Source organism: Pleurodeles waltl, chromosome 3_2 (assembly GCF_031143425.1).
Source record: "Pleurodeles waltl isolate 20211129_DDA chromosome 3_2, aPleWal1.hap1.20221129, whole genome shotgun sequence".
In the NCBI taxonomy this organism is placed as follows: Eukaryota; Metazoa; Chordata; class Amphibia; order Caudata; family Salamandridae; genus Pleurodeles; species Pleurodeles waltl.
In genome coordinates this window covers 1814779-1839490 of record NC_090441.1, presented here as the reverse complement: position 1 = coordinate 1839490, position 24712 = coordinate 1814779, and the positions used below count along the sequence as shown (strand labels likewise).

Here is a 24712-nt window from a genome sequence, read left to right as displayed (position 1 = left end):
TCGAGGATCCTCTGACTCCGGGGGAAATAGATTTAGCTTTAGCGCAGATGCCTAGGAATAAAGCGCCGGGCACAGATGGCCTCCCGATAAAATACTACACCACTTACTCATCCCGCTTAAAGCCCCACCTGTTGAAAGTATTTGAAGAGGCGTGGGCCAACGAAATACTGCCCCCAACCCAGAGAGAAGCAATGATAGTGGTCCTCCCTAAACAAGGACATGACCCCATGGATGTCAAATCTTACAGACCACTCTCGCTCCTAAACTTAGACTGTAAAATATTGGGTAAAATATTGGCTAACAGGATAGCTCCTATCATGCACACCCTGATACATGATGACCAAAATGGATTTATCCCAAAGCGTAACACCTTCTTAAATATTCGTAGATTATTGAGCATAATGGGAGACACTCACCCGGATGCGCATGACGAAATGGTACTCTCACTAGACATTGAGAAGGCATTCGATACGCTAGAGTGGGACTTCCTACTAGCCACTATGCGGCGAATGGGAATAGGCCCCAATTACACACGTTGGGTACAGACATTATATTCCAGGCCACAAGCCAGAGTGAAAATGGGTGGAGTTATATCTGACAGCTTTCCGATTACTAGGGGCACAAGGCAGGGCTGCCCCCTCTCCCCATTGTTGTTCGCCATAGCAATGGAACCATTAGTGTCACGAATACGCGCCATGGAAGATAGATGGGGAATAATCAGGAACGGGACACACCACGCTATATCATTGTACGCCGACGATGCCTTAATATACACACGGAAAGGTAGTGAGGTGATACCCTCTATAGTATCACTACTGTCTGATTATGGAGGGATATCCGGTCTAGTGTTAAACTGGGAAAAATCATGTGTGTTCCTATTAACTAGGTGGCCACCGGCAAGACAAGATAATGCCCCGGTAGGTCGCCTGAAATGGTGCTTCGAAACATTCAAATACCTAGGGGTGTATATATATCATAAAACTGAGGACCTTAGAGATGGCAACCTGGGAGAGCGCTGGCTTCAATGAAGGGCTTGCTTCGCTTCTGGAATAAATTGCCGTTATCGCCACCTGGCAGGGTGGCGGTGGCGAACATGCTGATACTACCTAGGCTGTTATATTACTTTGCGGCACTGCCACTTAACATCCCCAAAAGTTTCTTCCGTAATCTGAATGCAATGTTGCTGCAGCTCATATGGGGCGGGGGCAGGTCGCGAGTAGCACTCTCTACACTGCAGCGCCCAATAGGTGCTGGCGGACTGGGAGCTCCCAACTTTGAATTTTATTACGCTGCTGCACAACTATAGTGGATACTGAACTGGCTCCACAGGCCTGCGACAGCTGAGTCTGTATGGTTGACGGCCCGGCTGCAGGGGACTCCCCTGATAACATGGTTAACAAACAAAAACCCCAAAAGTAAGCCTGCTAACCCATTGTTGGAAGTGGCACATGCATGCTGGAGGAAGTACGTACAGAGGGGGCGCAAAACGCTCCCCTACACCCCGCTTATCCCCCTGGACCGTCTCCCAGTGGGGACTGAGGCCGCGACGCATCCACTCTCGGAGTGGACAGAAGCGGGCATACAAGTAGTGGGCGACTGCTTTGAAGATGGTAAACTAATGACATTCGAAGCCATACAGGCCCTCACCGCAGTGAACCCTGGACAATTCTTGGCCTATCATGCCATATGTCATGCAATTAAAAAAACATGGGGGGCAGGAGTTCTAGAACCAGAGACTTCTCCTATAATACATCATATGCTACAATATGATGCCCAAGCAAAAGTGGTATCGAGCCTATATAAGATCCTGAGCAAGCCCCCTGAGCCTGACTTGGAGAGGGCCAGGGATAGGTGGAACACTGTACTTCCTGATCCGATCCCCCAAGTAGACTGGCCGAAAGCTTTATACCATGCCCGAGGGGTGTTGAGGAACCCTAGATTTCGCTACACTCAGTTTAACTTCACTCATCAAACATACCTATCCCCAGCCAGGATAAAGCGAATGTTCCCTGAGACAGAGCCGGCTTGCCCTAGATGTAAAGCGCAATTGGCACACTTCTACCATATAGTCTGGGAGTGCCCTCAGCTACAAAAGGAGTGGAAGGGGGTGGTAAAAGAAATCACGGACCTGACGGGGCTCGAATTAGCAGCAGATCCCAAGTCCTGCCTACAGGGGCTGAGGACAAGAGTAAAAAAACACAGACATCTACATAAGTTTGCGGATCTAGCCTATGTGATGTACAAAAGATTGATAGCTATGCACTGGAAAGCGCCCAATGCACCCGACCTGAAAACCTGGCATACCCTCACACTGCGCTGGGCCCGCACAGAATATCAAGTATTAAGGAAACTAGCACGAGATGGTAAACAACACACAGGATGTGAAGCCTGGGAAACACTAGTAACCAGACTAGAGGCCAAAAATGACGAGAAGCCTCCATGAACAAGGGAACATAGTAACTATAACGTACTCAGATGATACCCGCCTATACATAATACAACCATGTAATAGTCTGATGCGCAACACACTGTCAAGCAGCAAGTATCCCCACTCGCCTACACCTGATTGTTCGCTTGTCAGCTCACGAGAGCAAGACAAAATGCAGAGCACACACTCAATGCACTCCCAACACACCTCACTATTAAATTCACAAAACAGCGCTCCTAGTCACTATAATAAGCTGGGCTCAGCAGGGAATTGAACATTCCAGCAAGTACATGAGGGGCTCCTCAACGTCAAAATATAAGCTTTCGTAGCCAGATACCACAGCAGGAAATTATATTGATTATTATAACCGATCTAACTTGCGTACATTTTGGGTTGTTTAGTTGTTTAAATGTAAACTTAACCAGATCGACTTAATCCTGTTGATGTAATTATAAAAGTATGCCATATGGATCTGTAACGGAAAATCAATAAAAATATATATATTTTTTAAATGAATCAGATCCGGATGCAGACGCCACTCGTGGTCGTCCGAGAAGAAACGACTGAGACTGTCCGCCTGCACGTTTTGAACCCCGGCCAGATGGTTTGCTACTACGCAAAGCTGATGGTCCCGAGCCCAGGACCAGAGTCGCAGAGCCTCTCTACAAAGAAGAAACGACCCTACACCCCCCTGGTTGTTGATATACCACATCGCAGATTTGTTGTCCGTTAGGATCTGACCGACTGACTGCGAAGGGAAGGGAGGAAGGCCTTGAGGGCCAAACGAATCGCCTGCAGTTCCAGCAGATTGATATGAAACATCTTCTCTACTGGAGACCAATGACCCTTGATCTCCAGATCCCCCAGATGAGCTCCCCACCCTAAGGTGGAGGAATCCGTAATCACCGTGGTCACCGGAGTTGGCAGCGAAAACGGCTTTCCTTCAGAAAGGTTGCCGTCCGCAGCCCACCGTCAGAGATCCGCTGCAGTGTCTCTGGAGATCTTTATCGACTCCCTGAGATCTCCTCAGTGTTGAAACCACTGAAGAGCCCTCAGATGCCAGCGTGCATGAGTGACCAACTGTAGGAAGGTGGCTCTGTATGTACTATTTCAAGAAATAGCATGCACAGAGTCAAAGGGTTCCCCTTAGTGGTAAGATAGTGGCAAAAAGAGATAATTCTAATGCTCTATTTCGTGGTAGTGTGGTCGAGCAGTAGGGTTATCAGAGGGTAGTGTTAAGCATTTGTTGTACGCACACAGGCAATAAATGAGGAACACACACTCAAAGACAATTCCAGGCCAATAGGTTTTTATATAGAACAATATCTTTTCTTGGTTTATTTTAAGAACCACAGGTTCAAGATTTACAAACAATACTTTAAATGAAAGGTATTTCACTCAGGTATTCTAGGAACTTTGAATTATCACAATAGCATGTACAGCCTTGGCAAAAATGGCAATAAGCTATTTTAAAAGTGGACACAGTGCAAAAATCAACAGTTCCTGGGGGAGGTAAGTAAATGTTAAGTTCACAGGTAAGTAAAACACTTACAGGGTTCAAAGTTGGGTCCAAGGTAGCCCACCGTTGGGGGTTCAAGGCAACCCCAAAGTTACCACACCAGCAGCTCAGAGCCGGTCAGGTGCAGAGGTCAAAATGGTGCCCAAAACACATAGGCTTCAATGGAAATAGGGGTGCCCCGGTTCCAGTCTGCCAGTCCGCCAGCAGGTAAGTACCTGCGACTTCGGAGGGCAGACCAGGGGGGGTTTTGTAGGGCACCGGGGGGGGGACACAAGCAGGCACAGAAAGTACACCCTCAGCGGCACAGGGGCGGCGGGTGCAGAGTGCAAACAGGCGTCGGGTTTTCAATAGATATCGATGGGGAGACCCGTGGGTCTCTTCAACGATGCAGGCAGGCACAGGGGGGGCTCCGCGGGGTAGCCACCACCTGGACTAGGCAGAGGGTTGCCTGGGGGTCGCTCCAGCACTGGAGTTCGGTTCCTTCAGGTCCTGGGGGCTGCGGGTGCAGTGTGGTTTCCAGGCGTCGGGTTCCTTGAAGCAGGCAGTCGCGGTCAGGGGGGAGCCTCTGGATTTCCTCTGCAGGCGTCGCTGTGGGGGCTCAGGGGGGTCAACTCTGGCTACTCACGGGCTCGCAGTCGCCGGGGAGTCCTCCCTGTAGAGTTAGTTTTCCGCAGGTCGAGCCGGGGACGTCGGGTGCAGAGTGGAAAGTCTCACGCTTCCGGCGGGAAATGTGTGGTCTTTAAAAGTTGCTTCTTTGTTGCAAAGTTGCAGGTTGTTGAACAGGGCCGCTGTTCACTGGAGTTTCTTGGTTGCAGGGCAGTCCTCTGAGGCTTCAGAGGTCGCTGCTCCCAGCTGGATGCGTCGCTGTTGCAGTTTTCTTCGAAGTTGGGAGACAGGCCGGTAGGGCTGGGGCCAAAGCAGTTGTCATCTCCGCTTCACTGCAGGGCTTCAGGTCAGCAGTCCTTCTTCTTGTTAAGGTTGCAGGAATCTAGTTTCCTAGGTTCTGGGGTGACCCTAAATACTGAATTTAGGGGTGTGTTTAGGTCTGGGCGGGCAGTAGCCAATGGCTACGGTCCTTGAGGGTGGCTACACCCTGTTTGTGCCTCCTCCCTGAGGGGAGGGGGGCACATCCCTATTCCTATTGGGGGAATCCTCCAAAACCAAGATGGAGGATTTCTAAAGGCAGGGGTCACCTCAGCTCAGGGCACCTTAGGGGCTGTCCTGACTGATGGGTGACTCCTCCTTGTTTTTCTCATTATCCCCTCTGGACTTGCCGCCAAAAGTGGGGGCTGTGTCCAGAGGGGCGGGCATCTCCACTAGCTTGAGTGCCCTGGGGCATTGTAACACGAAGCCTGAGCCTTTGAAGCTCACTGCTAGGTGTTACAGTTCCTGCAGGGGGGAGGTGTGAAGCACCTCCACCCAGAGCAGGCTTTGTTTCTGGCCTCAGAGGGCACAAAGGCCCTCACCCCAGGGGGTCAGAAACTCGTCTCTCAGCAGCAGGCTGGCACAGACCAGTCAGTCCTGCATTGAAGGATTGGGTAAAATACAGGGGGCATCTTAGAGATGCCCTCTGCATTTTTTAATAAATCCAACACTGGCATCAGTGTGGGTTTATTATTCTGATTTTGACAAACTCCCAGACCATATACTTAATATGGCCACACTGTATTTACAATGTCTAAGAATAGACTTAGACACTGTAGGGGCATATTGATCATGCAGCTATGCCCTCACCTGTGGTCTGTAAGGCCTGCTAGAGGGGTGACTTAACTATGCCACAGGCAGTATTTTATGTGCATGGCACCCTGAGAGGGATGCCATGTCGACTTTGCCTTTCTCCCCACCCACCAACACACACATTCTGCAATGGCAGTGGGCATGTGTTGGGTGAGGGGTCCTTAAGGGTGGCACAACACATGCTGCAGCCCTTAGAGACCTTCCCTGGTCACAGGGCCCTTGGTACCACTGGTACCTTTTACAAGGGACTTATCTGTGTGCCAGGGGTGTGCCAGTTGTGGAAACAATGGTACATTTTAGGTGAAAGAACACTAGTGCTGGGGCCTGGTTAGCAGGGTCCCAGCACACTTCTCAGTCAAGTCAGCATCAGTATCAGGCAAAAAGTGGGGGGTAACCGCAACAGGGAGCCATTTCCTTACACCAACAGAATGCAAGAAGCGAACAGGCCGAGCAGACGAAGGACCTTGAGGACTGGAACTACCACTCCTTCTTGAATTATCGGAATCAACGCATGAATGTCCTGTATCCGCTGTGGCGGAGGAAAGGCCCGATTCAATGTCGTGTCCAGTACTGCCCCTATAAACAGGAGGCGTTGAGAGGGCTCTAGGTGAGAATTGGGCACATTTATTGAAAAACCCAGACTGAACAACAACTGGGTTGTCAGCTGCAGATGATGCAACACAAGCCCCGGAGACTCGGCTTTGATCAACCAATCGTCCAGGTAAGGGAATACTGCTACCCCTTTCCTCCTGAGGTGTGCTGCAACAACCGCCATCACCTTCGTGAAGACCCGAGGTGCGGAAGTAAGACCAAAAGGAAGGACCGCAAACTGGTAGTGCTGCAATCCTACCACAAACCAGAGATACTTCCTGTGCGACTTGAGAATGGGAATGTGAAAATAAGCATCCTGCAAGTCGACCGACACCATCCAATCCTCCTCGTTCAACGCCAAAAGCAGCTGTGCTAGAGTCAGCATTTTGAATTTCTCCTGTTTGAGGAACCAATTCAAAATCCTCAGGTCCAAGATAGGTCTCAGACGACCATCCTTCTTGGGAATCAGAAAGTACCTGGAATAGCACCCCTGACCCCTCTCCTGCTCCGGAACAAACTCTACTGCGCTCTTCAACAATAGGGAGAGAATCTCCTGCTCTAGCAACAGGAGATGATCTTCTGAACAAAAGGAAGGACAGGGAGGGAAGGGAGGAGGAATCTCCCGAAAGGGAAGAGCATAACTTTTTCTCACCACACTGATGACCTAGGAATCTGATGTTATGGACTCCCACATGGGAAGAAAAAGAGAAAGCCTCCCCCCTACCGGAGAGACATGGGAGACGATGGCAAGAGGACTTGGGCTGCTTTCCTTGTGGCAACTCTCCAGAGGAAGAGGAAGGGTGCTGCTGCTGGGTGGCCCCTCTAGTGCGGACCCTACCCCGCCCCCTAAGCGATCAATAAGGGAGGCTCGAAGACTGTTGCCCCGGCTGCTGTGACCTCCCACGAAAGGAAGCTCCTCTTCCAAAAACTTGCAGCCGCTTGAATGATTGAAACGGGGCGGAAGCAGCCTGCAGACCCAGTGACCTAGCAGTGGCCCTACATTCCTTAAAGCGCTCTAGCGCAGAGTCCGCTTTAGATCCAAACAGTTTTGCCCCATCAAAAGGCAAATCCAACAACGTGGCCTGGACGTCCGAAGAAAAAACAGAAGTGCGCCACCACGCATGGCACCTGGTGGCAACTGAAGTCCCCATGGCTCTTCCAACAGAGTCTGTGGTACCCAGCCCTGACTGAATGACTTGCGTAGCCGCTGCCTGAGCGTCCGAGAGTAGGCTATGCAAGTCCTGGGGCATGTCCGGAAGAACAGTCTTTGACGCATCCATGATAGCATGTATGTACCTGCCAAGAATACAAGTAGCAGATTTTAGCGCCATGCTACACGAAAAAAACACTTTCTTGGCCGATTGTTCCATGCGCTTGGATTCCCGGTCAGATGGAACTCCCGGAAAAGAACCAGGGGCAGACCTCGAAGAACAGGATGCCTGCACTACCAGACTCTCTGGCGAAGGATGTTTCGACAAAAACTCTGGGTCCCCCGGCACAGACCTATAGCGCCTGGCCACTGACCTACTGACAGCTGAAGAGGTGACAGGCTTCTTCCACACCTCTTCGATTGGTTCCATAAGAGCCTCTTTAAATGGCAAAAGAGGATCCGCCATGGCTGTAGCAGGGTGTAGAACCTGAGCTGTAGGTAAGGGAAGTTCCAAACAAGTTGCAGCCTTTCTAATTACTGAGTGGAAGGTGGCTGCCTCCTCCGTATATTCTCCTGGGGAGGCCAGATCCCATTCTGGGGAAGTATCAAGTCCACTTGCTTTATCCAGTCCTGGGAACTCACTCTGGGGATCCGTGATCTCCCCCCTTCAAGGATTTGTTGCTGGTATTTCCTTTCCTCCAGCAACCTGAGGGCCTTCCGCCTGGATCTCAACTTGGCCTCCAACCCCGGCGTCGACATGGAGTGCAACGACTTCGGTGAATGGCCGCGGGAAGGAGTCATGACAGGATCTCCGGATCCATCCGATGCCACAGATGGATCTACCAGCGCCATGGACAAAGCCCCTGCATCCGACGACGCCATCTGGCCTCTAGGTTCCATCTCCTCCGACAACGGCATTGAAGGTCTCTCCCTCGACGTCGACGGCTGCAGCGCCGGCAGAGGCGCCTGGCTAGAGTCTCCAGCCAGACAGAACGGCATAAATGGCGTCGGCCTGTATGGAGCCGGAACGCCGAGATTGAATGCCAGGGGACCCGTGGGGCCAGCCGGCGCACCCTCTCCCGGAGCCATATTTTGGAATTTGGCAAACATGGCATTGAGAAATGCCACCGGATCCGTCCCAGGGCTGGGAACGAAGGATAGCCTTGAGGAGCCGGAGCCGACGCCAGGCTGGACTCTTGCGCGCCTTGATGCGCCGGAGAAGCCAGATGACTTTGAGGCTCCACAACCTCGAAGACTGACGGCGCCGGGGACGTCTGCGGAGTCACTGGCTGTGGGGACACCATTGGACTCACTTCCCAAGACTTACGGCACTGAGTCGACAGAGACCTCGACTCCGACCGACTCCTGGACCGACACCAAGAGTCACAGTGACGCCGCTTCTTATGAGACGACTTCGCTGAAGACGATCCATGGTGCCGCTTCTTCTCCTCCTTCGACTTCACTAAAAATAGCTTAGCCTCACGCTCCTTCAACGGATTCCTCTTCTGACAGGAGCCGCATTCCTGGACGTCGTGATCCAAACTGAGGCACCAAAGGCCGCCGTTGTGAGGATCAGTCACCGACATCCGACCTCCATACTCCCTGCAGGGCTTAAAACCCGATTTCTCTGGAGCCGACATCGAGAAAAACACAGAGTATCCCTTCCGAAGAGCGAACGATGCAGGTAACCAGAAAAGTAACCGTTATCGAAGGCACGGAAAAAAGGGAACTGACATCAGCACGCCGGCGAGGGCCTCTTATTGCCACGATGACGCCAAGCGGAGCCGCATGTAGTCGGGCAATTGTGACGTCCTCGCCGACGTGCAGAGCTAGAGAGAAGTTTCCGTCGAATGCTCCGCATGGGAAGAATTCATTAGGTGAGGAATCCACAGGTAGTTGTATCCATCAGAATGGGGTCGCATGGTGAGCAAAAGAACAACGTATTAAACCCAGCTCTGTGACTGGGGGTGAGTGGTTGAAAAGTTTCAGCACTCCGTCCATCACCTTTTTGTGTTGCTAAAGTTGCCCTAAGTGGGAAGGGTATGCCCAAACGTGTGTCCCTTGCTCACAGTGCCACTGGATTCAAGCTAGCCTGGCTCATGAAGGGTGATACCCTGAAACCGGTCCCATGATGCTTGTTTCAGGTCCAGGGAGGACCTGGCCTGGCAGTCCGGGCTGGACTATTCCCATGGGGAACAGGGTCAAGACTGATTTGCATATGGCTGGATCCAAACTGGGGTGGCATGGTGAGCAAAAGAACGATGGATTAAACCCAGATCTGTGACTGGGGGTGAGAGGTTGAAAAGTTTTACCATTCCGTCCATCATCTTTTTGTGTTGCTAAAGTTGCCCTAAGTCGGAAGGGTATGCCCAGACGTGGGTCCCTTGCTCACTGTGCCACTGGATTCAAGCTAGCCTGGCTGATAAAGGGTGATACCCTGAAACCGGTCCCAGGATGCTTGTTTCTGGTCCAGGGAGGGCCTGGCCTGGCAGTTCGGGCTGGACTGTTCCCCTGATTTACATGTGGCTGGGTCCAAACTGGAGTGGCATGGTGAGCAAAAGAACGATAGATTAAACTCAAATTTGTGACTGGGGGAGAGTGGTTGAAAAGTTTGAGCACTCCATCCATCATCTTTTTGTGTGGGGAAACCACATGGTCTATCGGATTGGATATTGGCAGCTACTCCTGAACTGTGTTCACTCGGAGATGCAACTTTGTAAGAATAAAGCGACACAGACAAGCCAACATATACCACTTGGGCTTGCTAAGTGAACAATACCAATGAATCTGAAACAACCACAGAACGCTACAGGACGAGGCTGAAATTCTGTACCTTAATATTGTAATCAAGGATTCTGAAACTGCAGAAAGATAAGATAAAGTGTACTAAGAAGCTGAACGGGTTACTCCCTTTACTGCCAGCTCAAAAGGTTTATTCAATGGATTTTCCTTCCCCCTTCCATTAATGGCTCAAGGACCCCAGTAGTATTGGCATCCTGCAGTTCTGCAGTTCTCTTAAGGTATTACAAGATGGCTTGTGGCAAACTGAATTAGTTCCTGCTCCATCACTGGCCTTTTGTGTTTGGAATCTCGGCTTCCATTTTGCTTGGGACCTACCTCTTGTGCACAGGTTAACAAAGTCTCATCCACCTGCTTCTTCTATTTAAACTTCTTTGTAAAACACCTCATCTTCCTACACATACCTATCCTTTAGGGGTTAAAGTTACTACTCTCAGACACCTAGACTACCGGTAATCTCTTTTATTCCCTGCTTATATCTGGACACATCTACAGCATATCCAAAACTTAGCAGCTCAATTCGCGCTTTTGCTCCCTAGCCATTCCTCTGCATCATCTTCCCCGAAATCTCTGCATTAGGTCCCAGTTACTAAATAGGTTACCTTTAAGGCCATGTACATGGTGTTTAGAGTTTAGCATCGATTTGCTCCCATATACTTTCTGCAACAACTTGAGCATTACTGTGCATGTCAAACTCATAGATCCATGGAAGCAAGTCATCTTGTAGTCTAGGTCATGCCACTTCAGTTACTGCTGTCAAGATTTGGAATTATCTTGACGTTGATCTTCTAGTCATTGATCAGCTGCTGATTTTCTGGAAAGCTTTAAAAATCCGTTTTTTCCTACTAATTGTATTTGTCCAATCATTACTTTTGGTTGGCTCTTACACTGTTGGCTCAGTGCCTGGACACCTTTTAGATAGCAGTGCACCTTACACAAATCCCATTTACATTACATAGCATATGGAGAATAGATTCAGACCACTGACCAGACTCCGTTAACAAAGAAGTCAGTGTACAAATCAAATGACTGTGTCAAAAGATGGAAGAACGGAATGATTGGGCTTCTTTTTGTACAAGTCCTGACACTGATAAATTTAGATGCAGGGATTTGTGGCTGTATTCCACTTGTAGGAAGGTATCCAAAGAAAAACAATGGTCAGCATAAGATTAGACTCTTCACATAAAATATGTGGTCAGATTTACATCTTCATGTCATTTTGCTACTGATCTCTTTGTGAATAACCTGAATCATCAACTGGAGAAATCGCACAACTGCTAACTGGGCCAGCCTTCAAATAAGATGGAAGTTTGTGTAACCCTTACTCTCTGAGCCCCCCCCCCCTCTGAATAGGATACAGTCAAATATTTCCAACATGTCCAAGAAATGGATACGTTGAGTTTGTTGGGCCTATTGTTGCTCTCAGGTTGGTATCCAATTCTACTGTGTAGAACAGTTCACATTCCATTAGTGATATCTAATCAAGGAACAGGCAGGGTCCACTGTACAATATTATTATAGATTGTCCTATAAAAATGATTACTAATCTGCAGGACTGGCTTTGCGCTTGAAGAATTTTCAGGAACCACATGCTTTGCATTATTTTGCCATCTTTTGGTGATTATCAACCATTTGGTGCCATGTCTGTCTTTTTGTGATGTCAGATGTATGCCCAAGAAGCCTTTCTGCATGTTTGCCATCTTCAGATTTTTTTTCGCCCTTGGCAACTTCTACCATTTTTGGGCTTCCTTTTTCCTTCTACACACGCCCTTCAACTTTCAGTTTCAAATCACATAATTTCTGGGGAGAAGGAAGGGTTGGCTGGGTATCCAGAAGCTTCGTCAAGCTGCAAACCTACTCCTATAGGTAAATAACCATTACATTTTGCCGCATGAATATTTTCTGGATTTACCTATAGTGCAGGATCAATGGCAATATTTCGCATTCTTGGGAGACTGGGTTGAAAGGAGGTGTACTACTTTCTGTCCCATCTGTGTTTCTCCGTTGACCTGAATGCCCACACAATAGTGTTTTGTGAAAATATGTATGAATAAATATATGGTGGCCATGCAGGTGTTATTTATCTAAATAATGGCAATGAAAGCGAGTGTTGCTTTCTTTTTCTTTGTGAAATGTGCTTTTAGTTTTCCCTCAAACCCACTCCTGCTTTCTTGCAATACTTTTGAACTTTTCACACTATCCATCTTGTGATAGTCTCCTTGGTGACTGGTGAGCTTTTGGTTGCCGTTGCACAGGAAACATAAAACTTGCTCTCCTTTATGGTTTGTCTTCTTTCTTGTAAAGTATCACTGCCCTCCTGACTTCTGCTTGTGTCTTTGGTGGTTAGAAAAAGGCTGGTAGTTAGACAGCAGGGTTGACATGGAAGTGTGAAATCTCCTGTGGGAGAACCTATTAGTTAGTCCTCATGGCCATCTTATCCTTCTATATCTGTAGGGAGACTCTTACTTTGAGTGCGTGCAACTCATTGACCTTATGCAATGACGTGATGGCAATGAGGAAGGCTGTCTTGAGCATTAAGTATTCGAATGCTGTCTTGCACTGTCATCACTGCAAAACATTTTGTAAAAACCCTATGCACTGATTTTATATCAAAGGGAACTGGTAATGTACGTTGCATATGATGAATCTGAAGAATTTCTTGAGTCTATTGACCATCAAGATGTGCAGCTAAGTGGCTTTGAGGTTTATGGTCACCAAGTAATCACTTTTCCTTAGGACTGGAATGATACCTCGTAGTATGGCCATTTTTAACTTTGGGGTGATGAAACTGTTCACAAATCAGAGATTCGGAATAGGCCTCAGTGTCTAGTCCATTTTCGGAACCAGAAAGTAAAAGGAGTAAACCCCTGGGTTCATTTGAGTTCTTGGTAATCTTTCCAATTCTTACTATCTCCACTTTCTGTGATAAGCAAGTATTTATTCCCTGTTGCAAGCTCTTACATTTGGTTTTATTTTTGGTGGTTTCTGTAAAAGTTCTGTGCAGTAGCCATATTGTTTGATGCTAAGTATTCATTTGTTGGAGGTGACTGCTCTCCATTCCTGCAAAAACCCTCATATTCTGCCCTCTACTGGTGTCGTCTGAAAGGGGATCTTTTCATGGAGTCACTAGGCCACAGCCCCCAAACCCTCCTGGGGTCTGACTTTTTCCTCTGGGTCTTCCTAAAAGGGCTGTTGTTGGAGTACTGCTACTGTTGTGTGGTAAACTGCATCAGATTGAGGTGCACAGGTAGATTGAGGGGAACTGTCCTGAGACCTTTTCTTATAGGAGTATCTAGATAGTGATTACTCTTCTTCTGAATTACCCTCTGAAATGTAAGGGCCCATCACCGTAGCTATTTCGTTGCCTTTTTTCATGCACTGGATTAAGTCATCTACTGCCATTTTGAAAAGATTTTTCCTCGTGAAAGACATGTTTAGTATTGATGCCTGTATTTATTGTTTGAATTCAGACACCCACAGCCAGGCATGCCTCCATAGAGTGGTGTCTGGACACACCTGAAAGCTAGTTTTGTCAACCTCAACCAGTGTTGATTCCAAGCAGGTGTTTGATACAGCTGCCCCCTCCTGGAATGCTGCATCAACTATTCCATCTATGCCCACTGCTGCTTGCCATATCTGTTAAGCAGTGCATTTGAATTGGTTATACACCATGAAGTGGCAGCAGCTGTCTCTCTTCAGTTCACAATTTCCTCCTTTCGCTTTCCTTGTCTTGTCCCATGGTGCTCCTATGGCCTTATAAGCATTGGTTCACTCTCTTGCTATGGAGACAATTACAGTGTTTGGCACTGTGTTGCTCTTGGTGTAGGTGGGGTCTTGCGAGGAGTCCTTGTATTTCTTTTCCACATTGGGTGTTCCAGCACTAGCGAAGGCCAGCTCTCTTTAGGCTTCTCTTTCTCCGCAATAGTAAGAGAGTTTGTAGCAGAAAAAAGAAGACAGTTTGCTCATCGTCTAGATATACTCCACGTCTACTGATGTCCTTGTAAGGACACTGTAGACAGCAATGACTGGGGGGAAGGGAGAGTCCCCATCTTACCAGCTCCCTTCTGTTGTTTCAGGCTCCTGAAAGGAACCCTGTTTGCACTGGCTTTCATCTTAGTATGGTTCCCTATAGAGAATAAACAGTCTGAGATAAAAAGTTGGATGTTTTTGATCTTGAATGTGGGGTGCTACAGAGCTCCTCTTTCAGGCACACTCTGTTCAATATATATGTTCGCCCTTTAGCTGAGATTATAAACTCATGTTGATGCACGGCCATATCCTATGCTAATGATACTCACATCATATTTAGTTTCTCACAACAAATAAAATGTTTGTATAGTATGTTGGAGAAATGTCTGAGACATGTAGTGAACTGGATGGCGACCAACAGCCTTAAATTAAATGCAAATAAAACTGAAGCAATGGTTGTTGGAAACAACCCCACAACACGGCTGGAACTAAGCTTGCCTACCTGTATAGACAGTAAAGCTACAATGGAGGAAGAGGTTAAAAGCCTTGGGATTTGGCTTGATAATAAACTGACAATGGTAATGCAAGTGAAGAAATTAGCTGCTACATGTTTTGGCCTTGTTAGGTTATTAAGAAACATATTGAAATGGTTGCCAGAATTATCACAGAGAGTGGTGGTCCAGGGATTAATAATTTCCCATCTACACTACGGAATTCCCTTTATTTAGGAATCCCTAAACAGTAATAAATAGATTACAGATGATACAAAATACAGCTGTTCGAACAGTAGTGAAGATCCCCAAATTCCATTCAGTGACGGCTGCTAGGATATTCCTGCTCTGGCTTCCTATTCATAAAAGGATACAATTTAAAGCACTCTACCTGGCACACAGAGCTGTCCAGGGAAAAGGGTCCAAACATATCCCGAGGCTAGTAACACCTTATCTTCTGTCAAGACCAACCAAACTCTGTATACTGGCGCCTTTTAGTAGCACCAAAGATTTCAAAAGTCAGAGCAGGTGGCTGTACATTCTCCTTTAATGCTGTCAAAATTTGGAATGCGCTTCCTCTCCAAATTAGGAGAACAGATTTCAAACTGAACTTCAGGATATTGCCTTAAACGTTTCTATTTGAATAATGCTAACTAATGACAATTGGAATCCATGGTTTAGTGATGGGAAGCCTGCTGAGTAGCCATGCACTTTATAAATCCACAAAACTAGGCTAGACTAGTTCTTCCAGTCCCACTTGTAGTTCAGGTATTGTTGGAGGTTCTAGATCAGTGTGCTCTGCGCCTTCTCCTGTTCTCTTCCCTCTCTACCCTTGATAGAATTTGAAATCCCTTGAGGGAATTGCTAAATCCTTTTATTATTTGTGCCCAGCTTTGCCATTTCGACCTCAAGCAGGTGCTTCTTCCTTTCGACAACAATCATCTGTTCTTCAGAATTGAAGACACCTTTTCTTCAACGTTTGAGTCTCCCTTCCCATTAACTTCTTCTACCGTCCCAGTTCTAGAACGCCTTTCTGAGTTGTGTTCACATTTGAGAGTTTATCACCAGTGGTAACTTTTGGCTTCGACCTGAGGTGGTTCACTGTGTGTTGACTTATATTCACTTGCTGAGGTTTTCCTATGACTTCAACTCTGTCCCAGTATGGCCTTGTGGTATTACCTACCACTTCTTGTGTTACCTTCTCTCATCGTCTTCTTCACTCTTGCCTTTTCGGGTCTGATGGTGATCTCTTCAGTGTCAAATGCTTGCACTTGTGCCATTTTGGTTTCTTTTAGGATTTTTTCGTTGTTGAGATCCCCGAGGGAGACTGGTTTCTGCTGAGACAGCATCATGGCATGGGTTATTTCTGCTGTAACAGCATTATGGCATGGGTCTGATCTTCAGGGTTTTGGGCACAAAATCTGTGCATGTCTCACTTTTAGAAATGGGGTCTAAAGCTGGCAATGGTTTGTGCCTTGTCCCAGTAGGGACCCTCACTCTAGTCAGAGTAAGGGAGTCACAAAGCTAAGATAACCCCTACTCACCCCCTTGGTATCTTGGCCCGAGCAGTCTGGCTTACCTCAGAGGCAATGTGTAAAGTATTTGAACACACCTACAGTAACATAGTGAAAACACCATAGAAGTACTCCACACCAGTTTCGAAAAATAACCAATATTTACATGAGTAAAACAAGACCAAACTGACAAACATCCAACATACACAAGTAAAGATACGGCTTTTCAAAGATTAAATCTTAGTAGAATGCTTAGAAATACAATAGCTCCAACTTGGCTATCACTGCGCCTTGACTGAGTCATTCCCAACATTCAAATGTGACTCGTGTGGGAGTGCGTGCCAGTCACAGACCTCAGGTACAGCACCTTGGAAAACAATGAGGAAACAAAGAAGTTGCACAGAGTCTGAGAGATGAGGCGTCGCTGGAGCCTGTGAAGCGTCGGTCCCTTACTGCTACCGGGGAGGTGAGGCATTGGTTCCTTACTGCTAGTCAGGGAAGGTGAGGCGTTGGTTCCTTACAGTTGCAGGGGATGTGATAAGGAGTTGGTGGCGTTGGTTCCTTAGGATCCAGCAGGGTCGATTAATCCAGCAGGTCAAGATGCAAGGTGTCAACTCTGCGGTGTTAAGATCACACCACATGGCCACAGGTGCTGTGGTGGAGTTGGGTGTCACGGACGTCAGTGAAACGGCACTTGGGACTAACACTGTGGTAGGACTTCGGAGGTGCTGCGGCAGCGTTGGGTCTGTGTTGCAGGTTGCAGATGTTGCACTCAGCGTGGACCACAGTTCCGGTGCAGGCAGTGGTGCAGAGTTGGAGAATGGCACCAGTTCTATAGTCAGCCTGGAGTCTATCTGCTTAGTTTATTCTTAGTTGCACCAGAGCTCTCTTCCAAGGGCCCAGGAACTGGATTTGGCACCACTTGGCATGTCAGGACTCTCAGCAAGAGAGCTCGGGCACTGGTAGATGAAGTCTTTGAGGGCCCTGATACTTCTTAACAGAAGGCAAGCTCAGTTCAAGCTCTTGAAGAACCATGAAAAGCAGAATGTAGAAAGCAAAGTCCAGCCCATTCATTTCCGGGATAGAAGCAGCAAGCAGCAGGCCAGCAAAACAAAGCAACAGGCAGAGTGGCAGTCCCTACTACAGAACACCCAGCTTTTTTCCTGCCAGAATGTCCTCAGTCCAGAAGTGTTCTACCTCGGTGGTGTCCATGACAAGTACCCATTTCTGTCCATGAAGTAGGCAAAGTTCAAATAGAAGTCTTTGTAGTGCACAAGACATTGCCGTTCCCTGCCCTTGCCCCAGACACACTCCAGGGGGTTGGAGACTGCTTTGTGTAATGACAGGCACAGCCCTATTCAGGTGCAAGTGTCAGCTCTTCCCACCACTCTACCTAAGGAAGACCCATCAGCCTGGTGATGGGCCATCAGGATATGCAGAGCATACCTCAGCTCCCTTTGTGTTACTGTCTAGAGTGAGTGCACAAACAGCCCAACTGTCATCCTGACCCAGACGTGTATTCAGCAGACAGGCAGAGGCACAGAATGGTTACGCAAGAAAATGCCCACTTTCTAAAAGTGGCATTTACAAACTTTCAATTCAAAACCCAACTTCACCAAAAGTTGTATTTTTAAATTGTGAGTTCAGAGGCCCATACTCCATATCTCTATCTGCTCCCAATGTGAAATTACACCTAAATGATATTTCAAGGCAATCCCCATGTTACTCTATGGGAGAGAGAGGCCTTGCCACAGTGACAAACAAATTTAACAGTATTTTACTATCAGGACATGTAAAACATACCAGTACACCTCATACCTTTTAAGTACACTGCACCCCGCCCATGGGGCTGCCTTGGGCCTACTTGAGGGTTGACTTACATGTAGTAAAAGGGATGGTTTTGGCCTGGCAAGTGGGTGCACTAGCCAGATCGAAATGGCAGTGTATAACTGAACACAGGCACTGCAATGGTAGGCCAGAGACATGTTTGCAGGGCTACTCATGTGGGTGGCACAATCAGTGCTTAGGGCCGACTAGTAGCATTTGATTTACAGGCCCTGGGCACTCCAGGTGCTCTATACTAAGGACTTGCTAGTAAATCAAATATTCCAATCAAGGACGAACCAATCACCAATACATTTTACACAGAGAGCATATACACTTTGCACTGGTTAGCAGTGGTAAAGTGCCTGGAGTCTTAAAGCCAACAAAAACAGGTCAGAAAAAAATAGGAGTAAGAAGGCAAAAAGTTTGGGGATAGCCCTGCAAAAAGGGTCAGGTCCAAAGCTCACACACCTAGGATCTTGGGTCCTTCGGCAAACAAAGATTATAGACCTAGTGGCTGCCCTTTTGAGCAAACTTGTGGTGGCACTTTGGACAAAACCTAAAAAAGAGTTTGCTCCATCTCGCTCAGTGCATGGAACTCACTGGTTGTCCATTCTCGGGGCCCACCATAGTCTGGGTTACTGTGTTAAGAATCCCCAAACAGTCTTTCTCTGTGTTTTCCATCAACTCTCAATGTTAGCCTACCACAAAATGTAGGATGAATAGTTAGATCTAGACAGTCTGGAGACTTTCAACAGGATTTTCTGATCTGTCTCACTTTACAGGACAAATGGAAGAGAAGGAACTTTCTATAGAAGTGAAAAACTGAGTTTACTCCTATCTGAGAACATTATTTAAAAAAACAGCAATGGCAAAAAAAAAAAAGTAATGTTATGATATCAGACTTTCTATAATGCCTTGCTACTTCTGATAATAAATTATAGCAGGCTCTGGACTTGACAGCAGTTGGAGGATGGACTTCTATTATGCATTTAATAGAATGAATACATGGGGGTGCTGTATAGGAAGTATCAGTGAGGTTTTGAGAGGTTCTCTGAACTTGTTGCTACGTGTAAGCATGCTTGAGTATAGAAAACGGTGGGGTTGATAGACTGTACTTAAGATAGCAAATGACCCTTAAGTTCCAGTATAAATGTGCTTGGAGAATGCATAGTATGTGGATGTAGTGACTTCTATTTTGGAAAAGTTGAGTAGGTGTATGACGTTCTATATGGTGGTGTAGTATCATGATATTCACTGAAACTCTAATATACAAAAAGGAACATATTTACATTAAAAGCATTCAAGAAACCTCCAGTGCAACGAAATTCATTAGCCACTAATGTGACATAACTTCCAAAACAGCATATTCACTTTCATATCAAGAGCTGAAATGGCTGGAAGTAATATTTTATTAGTGGTAATAACGCAACATTAAATGTGTCATTTATGCTAGACAAATCCTACAGCCTGCCAATGGCATGAACAGTGTCCTGGCCAAAACCTTCTTCTGTACCACAGATATGATATCTAAGTAAGAAGCTTGAAGTTTTACGTAATCACGGGTCAACTGCCAAGTGTCAAATAATCACTGGAGTAACCAAATAGCATTGGTACGCTGCACTCGGGAGGGCTTCAGACAAAAGGTTCAGAAGTGTTGTCACAGGATATAAAATATCTGAATAGCTGGACCATATCTATAGTGTCTTTTTCATATGCAAGTGCTGTAGGGTCTACAATAAATTATACAAAGACTGGAAATGCAGTCATAGGTAGTAAAAAGTCAATCAGATTTACGTTCACAGTTCAAGCTTCTTCTTTCTCTAGTAAAGCTTCCATTCTGACTAACACTGTACTTGCGGGTATTGTTAATATCAGGAGGCAGGAATAACTCGAGTTTAGAAGTAATCCCCTTACAATCATTAAGGAATGGGGAATGACATCGGGGTGACTGTTACACTAATTTTGGCATACTCCTGAATTCCACAACATATTATGGGAGAAAATGCCACCAAGTTTGCCCTGGTTCATGGTTCAGCGGCATGCAATATTACTGTTTTTCTCTACTATTGCTAATCGTGCCTGGACATACAAAACCCTAACCCAACTGAATCCCATACGAAAAAGGAAGGAGATGGATTTTGTAAATGTCAACTAAAAACATGTTACAATAAGGAAATTCAGTACCACAGAGAATTCAAGAGCTGAAATTTGGATTATCTTCCTCTGACATTTAGTAGCCCTATTCATGTACTTTAAAGAAAGGTCAGTTTTCATTTTCACTTTCACCTCCCATACTGAATTAGTTTCTCAACTGCGAACATATTACCATATAGAAAGAGGCAAGTACACATAAAGGTTTGCACTGGTTTACTATACACCATAATATAGCTACCTGAAACAACAGGTTTAAAAATTCGTTGGCAAGTGCACTCTTCACACTCCAGATCTGATAATCCTCCAAGGTAAGGTGCCCCGTCTGCGAGAAAAGAGAATATTAATGGTCGTCACTATATGTTGAATCTATATCATTTGATAAACAAACAAAGATGCAGCTTTTCGAAATATTTGCTAACCTGTTCACAGTTGTAAGGAAAACCACTAAAGGATCTTGTTCACATTTGGCGCAAAATAACCATTTAAATGAGAAACAGCTATTTCTTCAAACACATAGATGTCTGCCTTTGACTACCACGCTGTGAGCGTTACATTTATAATGATACAGGCAATGGATGAAAATGAAGAAAGGCTCGCTGTGTGCATAAACTGAGACGCTGCGTCACACTATTCGTATAAGCCTTCCAGTCACCACGGAGCTCATAATACTGCCACCCTGTGGTGAGAGTGGTGACTAAATGCATCAGCTCTAGGTGAATACATGGCTGGACAAGCCAGGCTAAGTATTAAAAGAAATGTGCAAGGGTTCACAGTCTTGACTCTATTAACGTTTGAATGGCAGGATCTAGCAGCTCTCAAAGTATTACCACAAACACGAGTGCCTCAGAAAATAAAGGAAAAGGAAATAAAATGTAGAAAACAGATGCACGTACAATTACCAATAAAAACGTACACGTCCATGTATCCTTTATAAAGAGACCTCAGCCATGAACACACGCAGAAGCCTAGGTACTCAGATTCTCAAACTTACTTGTCCGTTGCTTTCCGTTTGGCTTGCGGGATCATATACCAAATTATTCTGAAGTTATTTTAAGAACGAGAGACCCACATATATTATATGTGTGATTGCTGAATTAACGATTATTTGAGCGAGAGGGATATCAGCTCAGCTAGTTTCAAGATTAGAGATGTATTCTTTCACCAAACAGCTTTTTGTAATAAATTGAGACATTGTTAGAGAGAAATCCAGTGATTACGGAAATTAATTGAGCCGCATAGTGCCAGAGTGTCAAAAGATTCAGAGAGTAACCGAACACACCCTACTATAAAAACATATTAAGGAGGCCCAAGTGCCTGAACTGAAATCCAAACGCATACCATGAAAAAGTCTAACGAATAATAAACGTAAACACGTGGAATTATTATTTATGATACGCTGTTTTGAACAAAATCGAACAAAGAAAATTTTAAAGAAAGAAACCAAAATAAATAATGAAATGACTGTTAAAGAGGAAGTTCCTTTTAATTTGTCACCATTTGCACGGCTGAAAAGTAGCCATGTCATGTTTGATACCTCAAACAGTTCCGGTCTTTAAGCCAACTTAAATTGGCATTCTTGAACGTTGAATATGATGCTAGTCAAAAACTGGCTGAAGGTTTCATAACATGGTATCCCTTGCAGCTCGTCAATTTCCGCGTTATCAGTGTAAATCGATCGCTGCACAAAGCAGTCTCCTTTTTTTTTTTTTTTAAATACACTGCTTTCCACTCAAATGCAACAGAAGGGCAGATTGAAAATGCTCCTGTCAGTTTTGAAAAATGTCCAAGTAGCATAGCTGGAACCTATATTTTTTTTCTTTGCATTTAAATACTTCAAGGGCTGTATTACACAAGGGGAGCAGGGGGCGGTTGTGCCTGTTTTATGCGCCCCAGGGGCATTTTGGTATTACAGAAGGGGCTGCAGATGCTTGTATGGTTCCTTCTGTATACAGATCGCGCTGGCACACATGTAGCACCAGGGCTATCCTCAAAGGGCGTACCCTCATTTTCATGGGGGGGGGCGTGGTCCGAATACAAATGAGGGAGTCACTTTTCCTCTGTGCTTGCACCGTATTATGGCCACGGGTGCAGAGGCAAACATGCCCTTTGAAAGAGCACTGAAAATGAGCCACAAAAAGCTGGTGCGATGTCGGTGCACCCCCTGAGTGCACCTTCTTCTAGGGATGAAAGAGGGGTCTTATAGAATCCCCAGAAATCACTTACTGCACCCACCTGCAATCCCTTTTTAAAGTGTGGACATGTTGCTGCCTGCACAGAGAAACGCAGATATGCTTTTAAACAGCTGCTCCGTATTTCCCTTGAATGGGCAAGTTCTTGGCAGACCTGAGAACAGCATATTCTTCCTAATAAGGTGCACTTTCACTCTTTGCACCTGGCGCACCTGCTTTATGGCGCACAATGGTGCTAACAGTAAAAGTGCACCCTATCTGTAACAGGGTCCCTAGGGCTGTATTTTTCATAGAAAAACACTACAATCCAAGAATGGGAAGATAAGGACTGGTGAGGTGCTCACACCTACCATGAGACAAAATGAAATCTCTCAGTCCACCCGCTACATTTCAAGGTGTTTGCCCTTTATTCACAAAGCCCTGTAATCCTGAACTGTAGATTATTCAGTGCAATGTGGCGTGCTCTCATTAGGCTATCCATCACCTAGGGCAATGTGGAGCCTCCCATGAAGCTGTGCATCACCCAGTATAGCGCAGAGTCTCCAGTGAGGCTGTACATCATCCAGTGCAACAGAGTGCTTTCATGAGGCTGTACATCAGCTGCTGCAACGTGGAGTGACCCGTGAGAGTGTACATCACCCAGTGCAATATGGAGAATTTCAGTAAGGCTCTATATCACCCCGTCCAACATATGTACTCCTGTGAGCTTGTACATAATCTGGAGCAACTTTGAAAGCTTCTTTGAGGGTGTACATCACCCAGTACAATGTGGAGTGCTCACATAATGCTGTACATCACCCGGTGCAGATGGAGATCTCATGTGAGACTCTGTTCCCGTGAGGTTGTACATCATCCAGTGCAACGTTGAGTGCTCTCGTGAGGGTGCGCATCACTCAGTACAATGTGGAGTGATTCAGTGAGGGTGTACATCACCCAGTCCAACATGGAATGCTCTCATTAGGCTGTACATCACCCAGTGTAACGTGGAGTGCTCCAGCTGTGCATCCCCCGGTGCAGTATGGTGTACTCCATGAGGCTGTACATCATCGCCTGCAACGTGAAGTGCACCCGTAAGCACAGCCGGCCTTTGCTCCAATAGTGCTGTCGGCGGAAAGAAATTTGCCACCCTTGCTACTGCTGAATAAAAAGAGGGAGCAGCGTCTTTTCACTGGCCATTCCCAGGCTTGCTACATCAGAGCAGCAACTTGCTGCTGAAAACACATCTCCGCACCTCCCCCAGTTCACCTGAATCACTCACAACAGCAGTTTTTAACCTGTGGTCCGGGGACGCTGGGGGTCCACGACCCCTACTCACGGGGTCCGTGACTACCTAGAAATGTAAATAATGTTAACAGATTAATATAGTGTGAATAAATAAAGAAATAAAAAGGAAACTTGAACATTGTAGAGTGTTCTGTAAATGTAAATGAATTTGAAATAGGAGGCTAAAAATGAAATTGGTATCCACAGATTGATTCACAGGAGCAGAGCAAGTGCATGGAATGGAATATGGACGATGGGTGGCCTCAAGTGAATTTAGAAAAGCTACAACCTTTCTATTAAAATTATAATTTAGATTTGTTGATATGTATTATTTAAATAAAATAACTCCTCACTTGTGTATTTAATGAATGCTTGTGTCTGTATTTTTGTGTATTATTTTGCTGTTCAAATTAATTTAGTTAAGTGAAGTTGTTTAGGCTGGGTCAAAAGGCAAGAACCACTGACCCACAAGACAACTCCCTCTGGCTGGTTCTAAGTTGTGTGTTGGGTTGGAAATGGGGTGGGTGTGTTGGGTTGGGAAGAGGGTAGGTGTGGGGGTGGGTGTTAATGCGTATCAACAGGGGGTTAGAGATAGATGGGAAGGCAAGATAGGAGCTGATAGGGTGCTAAAAATAGCAACTGTGGCAAATTAAAACGGTTGAAGCACATTAAACAAAATCACTGGCGCCAAGAAAGAGAGGCGATGCTATTTGCAGGACATTTTTGCAGACTGTTGTTTTCTGCCCTCTGAAGATTTGCACCCTGGGTCTGGGCCTAGCTCTCTCATATACCAGAAGCTAGCCCTGCCCGTGGGACTATACATCTCCCAGAGCATCGTAGAGTGCTCCCATGCGGCTGTACATCACCCAGTGCAACGTGGAGTTCTCTTATGAGGGTGTACACCACTCTGGATAGTGTGGAGTCTTCCTGTGGGGCTGTATATCAACCAGTGCAACGTGGAGTGCTCCCATGTGGCTGTATATCACCCAGTGCAACGTGGTGTGCTCCTATGAGGATGCACAACACTCAATACAATGTGGAGTGCTCCTGTGAGGCTGTATATCACCCAGTGCACCGTGGA

The 24712-nt window shown here is 46.3% G+C and overlaps 1 protein-coding gene across 2 annotated transcripts in view; it reads right to left on the bottom strand.

Moving 5' to 3' along the window:
* Nucleotides 1-24712, bottom strand: part of USP32 (ubiquitin specific peptidase 32) — a 941828-nt gene that overhangs the window by 426483 nt on the left and 490633 nt on the right. For both annotated transcript variants that reach the window (XM_069226537.1, XM_069226538.1), the window contains exon 10: nucleotides 20418-20501. In XM_069226537.1, coding sequence (XP_069082638.1) covers nucleotides 20418-20501 — 84 coding nt within the window. The remainder of the gene's footprint in view (nucleotides 1-20417; nucleotides 20502-24712) is intronic.